Source organism: Triplophysa dalaica, chromosome 4, assembly GCF_015846415.1.
Source record: "Triplophysa dalaica isolate WHDGS20190420 chromosome 4, ASM1584641v1, whole genome shotgun sequence".
Lineage (NCBI taxonomy): Eukaryota > Metazoa > Chordata > Actinopteri > Cypriniformes > Nemacheilidae > Triplophysa > Triplophysa dalaica.
This window is the reverse complement of record NC_079545.1, coordinates 27125142-27137829: the sequence shown is the minus strand read 5'-3', so window position 1 is coordinate 27137829 and position 12688 is coordinate 27125142. Positions and strand designations below refer to the sequence as shown.

General features: G+C 37.4%; 1 protein-coding gene across 1 annotated transcript; it reads left to right on the top strand.

Moving 5' to 3' along the window:
• The first annotated feature begins 817 nt into the window (after positions 1-817).
• Positions 818-11090, top strand: LOC130420132 (carbonic anhydrase 4-like). The gene is made up of 8 exons (XM_056747232.1): positions 818-941; positions 5596-5640; positions 5725-5889; positions 5970-6115; positions 6572-6664; positions 6747-6813; positions 6952-7115; positions 7598-11090. The coding sequence occupies exons 1-8, from the start codon at positions 881-883 to the stop codon at positions 7775-7777; spliced, it is 921 nt and encodes a 306-aa protein (XP_056603210.1). The 5' UTR covers positions 818-880; the 3' UTR covers positions 7778-11090.
• The last annotated feature ends 1598 nt before the right edge of the window (positions 11091-12688 follow it).

Here is a 12688-nt window from a genome sequence, read left to right as displayed (position 1 = left end):
GTTGAAAATAAAATAAATCGAAATTGCAGAGCCAGACGTTGTACAGATGTAATCGAATAATTCGTTTTTTTATTGTGCTGTCTTTGCTTCTTCCGCCGCTAGGTGTCACTAAAACACTTCTTTTCTTCACATGCACCGTGAAGCATTTGCTTCAAATTCAATAAATGTCTGGGGTACTAGTCCTGGTCAGGAGAGTGTCACTGAGATTGTGGGGAAACAAATTGTAGTTTAGCAACTTACCACAGATAAATCTCTCTATTTAGACAAGAATGAAACCCCCAAGCCTAAATCAATGTATAGAGGTAACGCTGAAACGATTTTTAAAGGGACAGTTCACCCCAAAATGAAAATTCTTCCATCATAAATACACCCAACACACCCTCAAACCTGTATGACTTTTTTCTTCCGCAGAACACATGAGAAGATATTTTGAAGAACGTTGACAACCAAAAAACATTGACCCCATTGACATCCACTGTATGAACACAAAACCCCTAGACATTTCTCTAAATATCTTATTTTGTGTTCCACTGATTAAAGAAAGCCAAACAGGTTTGATTGATGACGAGAATATGTAAATTCATAACAACGTGCACCTCAGACCTGTCAAACCTTAAATAAGATCAACCAGCAATATGTGTAATAAAAGAGATAACAAACATTGATAACATTGGCATCAATTCTATGGTTTATGTTTATCATTGATACTTTGATTTAACTTTATAATGATGATGCTGTCAGTATCAGTGTGTATAAGATGAATGTGTTGTGGGAGGAGTCATCGTGTTCATTGACAGATATATTAGAACAGAAGAGGAGATCAGACTCTCAGAGGGTCACATTTGGTTTTATTGCAGGAGTCACTGGACAGTCAGTCACGATGAAGAGTCTGATTTCACTTTTTCTTCTGTCATTCGTTCTGCATTTATCCAGCAGTGCAGGTGAGTCCAATGATGTGTTTACATTCACTCATACATTCATGTATCCACTTCATTGCAGTTTACCCAGAAAATGTCAAAGTTTTTGATTTAATGGATGCAACCATTATTTGTTAAAGATTAATTTCATGTGCAAAACCCTGATTAGAAAATTAACTTTATGCTTCATGAATTAATGCAAATGACAACATTAATAGAAAAAACAGTTATTGTTGATTATCATACTGTCATTTAAGAAACTTAGTTTGGTCTTAAAATGCTCATAATAGGCAAATAATAATAGGCTATTTTCCAAATGTGTTTATGCTTCAAATTCTTAATGTGTGATTGCTTAAGCATTTTATTACAGCATTGATTGATCCAGTCATCACTATCTGATATTATAGATTTTTGTAATATATATTTTTTTAAATGACACAATGTTTTAGTGTTTTTCATGTTTTCTGCTTTTTTATGTCAATAACGATTCAATAACCATAAGTCAGAAACAAAAGAAGTACGACCACTGTCTGTTTAACATTTCGTGACTATTTAAAAAATCTGCTAAATGACATGAAATATTTGTCAGTCTCAGGAGACCATTAAATATAATGTCATCTCATTTGCACGTGCGCATTCTCATACCCAAACATCGTTTTATTGGGAATACCTTCACAGTCTCCTCGAGCGCAAAACACCTAAAAAAGTCCACGAGGCAGTAAAAGAATCCTGCGCTGTGTCTGTTCGTCATCACGTTCAGGAGGATGAGGTGTTTTCTCCTCAAGGACACTCGGATTCTGTCCCTTCTGTAGGACGGCTATAATAATCCAGAATCGGTTGCCAGCACACTGCAGTCGAGTGAAGACACCGGCACAACGTTCAGCATCATTCACGTCACGATCAGAACTGCACCTGCGCGCAGACTTCAAGCATTTCTATGAGTTGGTAACAAAACTGAATATAATTAAATAATTTATATAATCACAACATATTTCGTATAACATTGAGATCGTGGCATAAAACTGTCGATTGTGGAGTGTTGCTATGGTTACCACCTCGGCGCAACGCAGCGTCAATTTACTGACAGATGGGAACCGCGCGCCCCTATCAGAATGGAAATGGTCATTAATGTATTTTTAGAGCACTGATCACCTTTTGTGTACCATAGTTTACTACAAGAACCCATTAGGGTTACTTTGGTAAATCTAAGGTTCATTTCCGAAGGGGCAACTAGCAAATCTAATAAAAATAACCGCGTTATCAATACGCATTAGACGGAAAGTTTTGTAGCACTTCGTGGTTGTCAAATGTTAGAGGAACATCAAAGGAGTAGTTTAGAAATTCTGTCATCATTTACACGCAGCTAGGGGCGGAGTGGGACTTAAAATCGGCCCTGGTAGTCCTGACCAAGAGCGGCCCTCCATACATTCCGTCATTTGCAGATGGCCAGTCCGCCCCTGCAGTGGCGTAACAACACCGGACCTCACAACCAAAAAACAGACCGGCCCACCCGGAATCTTCCAGGTCCTCCCGATTAGCCAATCCGGGCTTGTTTACATGACTTTCTTTCTTCTGCAGAACACAAAAGAAAAAAAAATGTTGACGTCCGAATAGCACAGCCGCCCATTCACTTCTATTGTAGCCAATGCAAGTGAATGGGGTGCTGTTAACAACATTCTTTAAAATATCTTCTTTGTGTTCTGGAGAAGGGAGGAAGTCATACGGGTTTGAAATGACAAGAGGGTGAGGAAATGATGACAGGACTTTCATTTTGAAGGTGAACTACTCCTTTAACTAGTTTGATTTACTACATCCACTAACATCACCTGATGGCAATTACTTAAAAATATTTACAGAAATTGCTGAGAAAAGTTAGTTGGAGGAAAACTCTAGAATCGTTTTCTTGCATACAGTTATCTAATGCAATGACAGTCACAAAGTCCTTTTGGTCTATACTATAGTGTCCAAATACTTTTTGGGGCTGTATGTCAATTAAATGTTGATTGTGTCGTAATTGTCGTAAAGAGATAAATAAAATTCCAAAACATAAAATCCACTTTTAGATGTGTGTAAGTGTATTTTTTTTTGAGAAGCAAAGTGACTTTAATCTTACTTCACCTCTGTCAAAAAAATCACAGTTCATTTTTGAACTAGCACCATTCTTTCTTAGTGTAATTTTATGTTTACTGTAGTAAACTGTAATTGTAGAAACATATAATTGTAGATATTCCGCAGCTTGAGATTTTGTCCAAAACGATGCAGCGTTTTGCTTTTTCGTTTTTTAAAGTCTACATGATGCACATGGGATGCCTAAAATGTTGACTAGGTGGGCAGCACACTACCTTTCGTACGAGTTGTACGGCAGCCTGGTCACATCGTGTAGTAATTTATCTTGTATATTTGGATAGCGCATGAAAGTGTTATGATGCAGAAACCCATTGTCTGCTGGTTTTAGTCGTTACATGAATTACTATGATCACATGAGTCACAACATATCGCTGCAGGATTTTTGTTTTGGTTTGACGAGATTGAAACTCTGATTATTTTCTTTGCATTGTCTTTGGCTCTTTGAGTTGACCTATTGTTCGCTTTGTTTCTCGTGCCTCTCACTAGATCAAAGAGGCGTTTGTTAATTCATATCAACACATTGCAGTCAACAGACAGGTATTGTGCTCGCTCGGCGGCGTAAATGGCAGCTTACATTTATTAAAGACACAAACAAATTCTGTTTCACTTCATTCTCAACTCAGTCTCAGATGTTTCAAACAAAATCAAATGAGAGTATTGTTGAAACACGAGTTTGGAGGTGTAAAATGAACGTAGATTGTAGAGGTCAAATAAGTTTGATTTGAGTAAATTTGATGAGAAATGTTAAAGTTAATATTGAGATCTTCAATAATATTGACATTTGATTGCACACTTGACAAATCTGAGCTCAGTTTGACATATTGTTGACCAGTGTGGGGGAAGTTACTCTGAAAAAGTAATTAATTACTAGTTACTCATCACATTTTCAATAGTTTAATTAGATTACAGTACAAATGACTCTGTCCAAAAAGTATTTCATTACTTATTACTGATTACTTTCTATATCCTATCAACTTTGATAAGTTAAGTGAGTAAGGATAGAGATGAACCGCCTCTTTAATTCATTCAAATAAATAATATAAATCGACAAAGTAGCATTATCAACTGACCAAAGTATTACAAATGTGAGGATTATACATTAAAGCACAGATTTTAAAATTGGATGTCATGTAAATTTTACATATATTACAAAAAGTATTTAGTTTAATTACATCAGAAGTAACTGTAATTAAATAACAGTAACTAAATAGGCAAACTTAGTGACCAGCTACATCCATTGTTGTTGACATCTCTTCTGAAACTCTACACATAGACACATTTGTGACATTTCTGACTTTTTCTCTCAGGAATATAACAGGTGAGACTAAATTAAGATTCAAATTTATTTTTTAGTTTGACTTTATTCGTATCTAGTGGAAATGATTGAGATGTTAAAGAGAAACGCCGTCTCAAAGACTTCCTTCGTGAGTTTGATTATCATGTGCCCGCAGAAGGAAACCGAAAGACACGGCCGTGGTGTCATTCCGCCAACATTCCACTTCCACCAACAAGCCATCGACCTGTGGGACCAAACTCAGAAATAACAGAAAACGCCCGACCCGACCCGTCTGTTTCAATGGCGTGTGTGTTTTTCATAAATATTTGATTTGTGAGATACGGTCCAAATGTTTGTTCCGTCTCTGAGGTGGAGACACGCATTGTGAAACATTAATAAAATAAAGGAGGAGAGCGTGAGCGCTGTGAGTCGTCTGCGAGCAGATAAACGGAGACTCGAACCCTCGGCTGTGTCTCTGTTCGCTTGGCAAACAATAGAAAGTTGATTCCTGTGTATTAAAGTGGTTTGAATGGTGGAGAATAACAATTAATAGATTGTAGATACGGGAACAATTCTTTGTGTGCGACACTTGAAACGCAACAACCAAACAATCGAAGACGAGTCTCATAAACATGGAATGATACATTTGCTTTGACATTGTAACAAAATGTGATGAAGATAACGAGACGTACAAAAACACATTTGTTATTTTAGCAGGTCATTCTGAGGACAAAGTGCCGTTTGTAGAAACGCGACTTATCCTCAAGCAAAACGTTTTTTTTGACCAGTCAATATAAGTCTGAAATGTAGGCCCATAAATCCAAAAATGAAAGATGAAAAGACGATGTCATTATTTTAAATAAATCGTCATGAAGATTAAAGCACAAAATGTCATTGCAGACTTCACACACTATAATGTAGTACACTTTAAGCTGTGACTTAAATCTGTAGTGAGTCATGGAAACACACGTTCTCAGAATTTTTGTTTATCTGTTGTTGAGAAATATGGTTTTGTCATTTGTCATTAGTGTTAAACCAAAATGTTGTTAATTTCTGACAACCATGGAGAAGAAAACACATGCTGAAAATACATACATCTCTCTGCACATCCCATGACACTTGGTTTGATAAAAGTCAATACATAAAACGATTGTTACACTTGACACAATACAGCTTCACACCCTCAACTCTAAACTGCTTGGAAGTAAAAAAAATTTTTTTGAATGCTGACATGGCTATGAATGATGAAGAATTTCCCTATGTGCTTGTGTTCAGATTGGTGTTATCGGACACAAGTGAGCTGCGATGGACATTGCAAAGGTAAGTCAAACATCTCAACATCTCAACGCTGGATGTCACACATCCATCCCTCATCACAGCATCACATCTCCATGTTTCCTCAAGGTCCCGAGCGCTGGAGTGAAGTAAAAGCTGATTGTGGAAAAGGCAGACAGTCTCCCATCAACATAGTGACGAAGAAAACCAAACTGGACGAGCGTCTGACGCCTTTCAAATTCACCCGCTATCAGGACGCTTTCGACAGCACCATCACTAACAACGGGCACTCCGGTAAGAGCACAGACAGAAGAACGGCAGAAGTCGAAGATGAAGAATAACAACATTATGTCATCTGTGCTTCTCAATCTCAGTTCAGGTGAATATACTCAACGCACCCACAGTATCTGGAGGAAATCTGGGATACACATATAAAGCCGTTCAGCTTCACCTTCACTGGGGAACAGATGGAGGTCCGGGATCTGAACACACCGTTGATGGAGAGCAGTATCCTATGGAGGTATGAACGCAACATAAAACACGACACAGATTTGTTTCATGTGCATTTTGGAAAGAGAGAAACCACACAGGAAAGACTAATGAATGAGTTAAGCAAATTCGTCTGCAACGTAACTTTATGTAGAGGAATAGTGGGCCTTCATAAGGCCTTTTCTTTCTTCCGAATAAAAACACAAAAGAAGATATTTCAAAAAATGTTGGGAACCATTGGTCCCTATTGACTTCTTTGGATGGACACAAATCCAAATCAATGGAGACCAAGGGTTTTCTGTTAATAACATTTTTCAAAATATATTTTTTTGTGTTTTGCAGAACATAAAAGAAAGTTTAAACTGACAAGAGGGCTTGTAAATAATGGTGAACTACTCCTTTAAAAGCATCAAACAAAAAACACTTAACATTGATAATGATGAATGAATGTTTTATTATTTAAAGAATGTATGAACTCTCTCTTCAGCTGCATATCGTTCATATGAAACAAAGATACAACAGCGTACAAGATGCATTAAAAGATCCCTCTGGCATCGCCGTTTTGGGATTCTTCTACGAGGTTTGATGTTCACATTCAGCTTTCAAGTGGAAAAACGACTTTGAACAAATATGATAAAAAAATTACGGTTTCTTTCTGATAGGAGTCAAAGACCCCAAACAAACATTACGACCAGTTCATTCACGCCCTGAAGAGCATACAGAACACAAGTCAGTCCAAAACTCGATTACAGACACAAGCTTCAATGCAATGTTAACACGTTTGATGTCATTTTTGAATGCAAATTATTTTTTGGAAAAGCATTTTGATTAGAGATGAGATTGATTTCTCTGTCTGTATTTCTGCAGATGGAAATGTGACGCTTCGTAAGATCTCACTCAATCAGTTCATTCTGTCAGAGGAAAACATGACCAACTATTACCGCTACGAAGGATCTCTGACCACACCGGGATGTACGGAAGCTGTGGTCTGGACTGTCTTTGAAAATCCCATTCCTCTCGACAAAGAACAGGTGCGACTTCTTTAAAGAAACATTTCTTCTTACCATTTTATGATCTGAATACCTTTATTTTCGCCACAAAGAACCATTGTAAAACAGAAAGGTTCTTCAGATGTTAAAAGTGGATGTTTATGGAACCTTTGAGGCATTGTGAAGAACCTTTATTGTCAAGTGTGCACTTCACGGTTTTTATTTTGTTCATAAATATAGTATATGCATAAATTCTTCAATAATGAGTTCCCTTACAAAACAATTGTATACTACTTACAAATGTATACTTCCGGTCTACTTTTTATGTACGTCGTAAACTTACGAAACCTAGAAAAGTCTACGAATTGACACGTATTTCAAATCAACACAATAGTACTTAGTATCATGTATAACCATTTATATCTAAACATCTTAATATTGAAACATAATATACTATTTTTGGTTATATTATGATCAGCGCTCAACATTTGTCGTTCATGAATCCTTGTTTTTTTTCCAAACAGCTTCGAGCTTTTTCTTCCCTAAAATTCCACGACGGAAAACCAATGGTGGGAACGTTTCGACCCGTACAGTCTCGCAACGGACGTACAGTTTATCGGTCGAGCGGTCCGGCGGTTCTGGCATGCACTGTGCTTCTCTTCGTCTCCATCACTACAACATTGAGTCTGTCCCATATAAACTAAAGCCACCCGAGCCCAATGAACACAACGAGTTCTCAACAAAACAACAGACCAACGTGAGAAAAGCCAAACCTACAGAATAGCAGCACATCACAAATAGCTGCCGTCTGAAGAGAAGAGCAGCTTTGTCAGCAGAATACTACAGTAGTTAGTTTGTGTAGAAATGTGACGTTTAACATGACGCTCGACCGCATGAGTAGAATGAAGAACAGACTCGTAACGATCAATAGAACAGGACTGAACCTCTGTGAGAAATAAACGCATGACCTTTCTCTATCACACACACACACACACACACACACAGAGGCTATATTTACAACATGAACCCTGGAACACGTTTGATACCAGTTTCTGAATATAACACACAGACCAAAAGAACGCTCAGCATTTATCGTCAACATCTCTGAGGTCAACAACGCACTCACAACCTTTCTTTAAACAGACCAAACTCAGACCCCTATAAGTTCACCAAAGGTTTAAAAACCTTGTGTGAGTAATCTCTTTCTCTTCCTTTTTAAACGCTTTTTATGGTAAACAGTGTTATTTACCCCAAAATGAAAATGTGGTCAGCATTTACTCATTGTCGTGTCATTTCAAACAGGGAGAAAATTACATCAAGTAAATCTGGGGCCTCGATCGTAGAAAACAATGTAATATTAACAGTTTGTTTTCGAGATTTTGCCACGTCACACCATAGGACATGACATGTAGGATTTATTCGTCAACAACTCCCCTGTATTAAAGCAACAAAAAAGCACTAAAGCACACTTTTGGCTCCCGCGGGATACACTGCTGGGCTATACTAATAGTTCAAACTAGATTCTGAGGTAGCAGTTGGTTGTTAGCCGTTAGTGCACAGCGTATTAGCTACATAGCAACTAACTTTCTAACACATTTGCAGTCACCCAAAACACAACGCATGGACGTGAATGTGTTTAGCAACCAACGCAAATCATTTTCTGTAGTTATATTTTCAGAAACACACTCGCGGCCAGGTGTTGTGCTTTGTGTAATGGGTGCATTCAATAACTTAGACTCAACTCGCTATGGGTATAGTGCCTAGCATAGTAACTATAGATACCGATAACATTAGTCTACGTCAGGGGTGTCCAAAGTCAGGCCTGCGGGCCAATCACGGCCCGGGGATGAATTTTAAACAGCCCGCAGCATGTCTATTATTATTTTTTAAGGGGGCCCGAAAATCAAATTGTGCAAATTATACAATGTCAACAGAAGGTAGCAGCACTAGATTTTAGGGTCAATTGTTGTGAGAGGCCGAGTGAGTGACAGTTGAACAGTTAGGATGCCACAATGGCCACGTACAAAAAAGTTGATAAGGAGGGCCGTCGATTTAATGAGCGCTGGAAAGCTGAGTATTTTTTCACAGAGAGTCGAAATAATTGCATTTGCCTAATATGCAATGAGACTGTATCCGTTATGAAAGAATACAACGTGAAGAACCGCAGTTCCATCCGTCGCACTGATTTGTTCAGTTTTCAGGTGATGATTGTTACAGTGTTACTGTTACCTGTTTACCGAATACTTAAAATGTATTCATTTCTAGTGTCACTTAACTCGAGCTTAGCATTTTCATCAGTATATTTCATCCATATTTTAAATTAATGCAGTTTACATAAATGTTTAAAACCTCTGATGCTTTGTTGAGTTTGCAGGTAATTGTTAATAATCTATATTATTTTTACTTGTTACTATTCGTTGAGATATAACTTTCTCTCTACACATTGTATACATTTTGTTATAAATCAGTTTGTAATTGATTAAACCCTGATGTTTGTAGGCCTATCATCCCTCCATTGAGGTGTTGAATTTGAAAGTGACTGTTAAAATGTTACCTTTAACTACTATAGTGTCATACTTCGTTTGAGCTAAACTTTTCATACATTCTTTTTCATACATACTTTATTCAATTTATGTAACGCTGAAGTTTTGTTTTTATATGTGCTCGGACCTAAAAATAAATTATTGTTAATGTAGAGTTGCATTTTATTAAAATGACCATGATTAGCATAACAATGAAAAGGCACGAAAGCATAAAAAAATAAAAGCATACGGCCCCCATGTGTATTGACAAAATGCAATCTGGCCCCCTTAAGAAAAAGTTTGGACACCCCTGGTCTACGTGCATGAACTAAGAAAACAGCAGCTTTTGAACGTAAAACATTTAAAAAACACGTAAGCTAATGAGACCCGGCAACAATACATAATCTCTAGTCTACCTTACGGTTATAAATTGTGAACTAGTAACGTAAGTGCGCCAATAAACAACCTGAGCACAGCCAAATTACTAATAAGCACAAAAGTACAGGACAGTAAGAAAACATGTACATATAAGACTTTCAAATCTAGTAGCAGGAAGGCTAACGTTAGGTCAATGGAAATTGTAAAAAGCGCTATAGGCTATAAATAAAGTTGAGTTAAGTCTCCATCCATTTTGCAACCCGTTGCCTCTTGCAGCTTGCGATGCTGCTTTAACGTTTGTTTTATTTGCTGGCTTTGACATGGTGATGGTTTGGAGACTTGCGTTGAACTAGATTGTTTCGTCTTATTGTTAGCTGTTGGCTAAGTTCTCCCAGGCTACGAGTAAAACGTGACGTATGCCGTAAATCCGGGGATAGGTTGAGCTTGTACCGGCCCGAACACCAAAGTACAATTTCAGCCGTTATCGCTTAAAGAGTCGAGTAAATGGCAACAAAAAAATCCAAATTGAGTCTGAAAGTGAGCCATTCTAAGATCCCTGAAACAAGGCATCAAATAGAACATCCACATCCTCTCTGATGAATCTATTATTGTGGATCTGTGCGTTTTGTCTGTGGCTAGTTACACATGATTCACATACTTTACTTTAATAAACGGAAAATGTTTAAGTATTTTGTGAGGACACAAGATTTGTGTTAATTTTTTAAGGATTCTTGGGTCTCATATGCACTGAATGATGCCAGAAATCCCACAATATGATCGTGTGTGCAAAAGCAGGGTAATGTGCAACATTTATTCTTCGGACACACATTTGTTTATTTCCGCATATGCATGTATGTATATTTTCCATACGGCTGCTGTTTTTGTATAATTGCATTAAGACATTGGAATTGATCTGATGTAAATGAAGCTCTTTCTTTTGACTGCAGTATTGTATCTTGAAATGCACATTGACCGTTTAAGTCTTCGTGAACATGTTACACATGATCAGTCGTAAATGCGCTGACGATATTACGATTGCCAAATAAAATGTACCTGCTGATGATGTATGTAGACAATGAATTTCAGTGAAACAATAAACTACTGTAATACCTTTTTATATCACAGATTCGGTTCATTCACTTATCCTTCAGCTGTAAATAAAAATGCAATGTAAGAGAGAAAATGAGATGACCAACCGAGGGACGTTTTTTTCTTGTTTATATGGTTAACACGGCACACTCATAAAAACACGTGTGTACTTTAAACTCATTTACATATTCAAAAGCCAGCAAATGCTTGTTTTTTTCTGTGTAGTCTATGTGATAAATACCATACTTGTAAGTGTCTAGTGTTTAATACTACTTTCTGTGCCCCCCTGGATCCATCCCCCCCAGTTTGAGAACCACTGTACTACACTATATAAGGTTTATTTCTACTTCAATTCAATAAAAAAAATTATAGAGAGCTTTTTACTTGGTTGTATAGTTTCAAAGCATCTTTTCAGGAAGAAAGACAGAACAAACAAAAGAGTCAGTAGTATTTAAATAACAAGAATTTTATCTTTGCTCTCGATTGTTGATGGAGATTGCTCATTAACAACATTAAAAGTACATAAGAAGTAGACTGAAAGTCATTTCTCAAATATGCCAAAACAACAAATCCGTCTGACAGTGGTTGTGCTCATAAGATTGAAACACGGGGTGCATGTGTGTGAAACCATTTACAATCCCCCGTTTATCAAAAATGATAAAAGGTGAACCTGTTAACCTGAAATCCTTGGTATTGTTGTCTACAGGCATTAGATGTGCACGCTGTACTCTGATACCCTCACATTCATCTCTCCTTGAGCACTCACTCTGTGAGACGATATGTCCTCAGGTCAAAGGATTTCCCCGGCTGTGAATGTTAATATGTGTCGATCTCACATTCCTACAGAATCGTATCAACATCTACTTTAATCCTTTATTAATTGACTCATACTCTGTGCTGATATGTGTATGTGTAAGACAGTAAACGCGTGTGTAACCCTGTCCTGACCTCTAAACAGCATGAGGTCATGACTTACTGAATTTAGAGTTCCTCAACGCACAGTAAGTGTGATCTTAAAGTTTTAGCAGTCTTTAACATACTATGAATAGTCAACTGTCTCTCAGAACTGCTACTTAAGTTTTCTCTCTCTCTCTCTCTACTCTCTATGTACACCAACGTTCAATTCTGCGTGCATATGATACGGCAATGTTTGCGTGCAACTCGGTGGAGAGCAGCCATTTGAAACGTACATTAAAAGAAACACTGAACAAATAAAAAAAATACTGTTCTGTTTGGGTTCGGGTACAGGTTAATAGGACAAATTGCCATTTAATCTGCATGTACGAAAAAATAGATGTATTGTTTGCACATAATATTTTAATTTGGCACACGTATTATTACACGATATTGCAACAGCCATGTTATTTGAGCGATTGATGAGAATAGGTTGAATTTCTATAATCAGTGATTTATTTATTATTATATTGTACGTTGTCACGATCTCGCTTCCCTGTTCAGGTTTTGAAGTCTTATGTCAGGATTGTAGCAGCACCCACTTGTTTAGTGTGGAGAGAGTCATGGCATTGTTTGTCTTGGGGGACCGGGTCTCCGGTCTCTTTTTGTCTCTGCCCTCTCTTTTCCTCATTTTTGATGATGTAATGTTTTTGTGTCCTACGCCTGTTCCAT

Coding starts and splice junctions, on each gene's coding strand:
- LOC130420132 (XM_056747232.1), top strand. CDS start 881: ATGAAGAGTCTGATTTCACTTTTTCTTCTGTCATTCGTTCTGCATTTA. Junction 6,116..6,571: donor GAGAGCAGTATCCTATGGAG/GTATGAACGCAA, acceptor CTCTCTCTTCAG/CTGCATATCGTTCATATGAA. Junction 6,814..6,951: donor GAAGAGCATACAGAACACAA/GTCAGTCCAAAA, acceptor GTATTTCTGCAG/ATGGAAATGTGACGCTTCGT.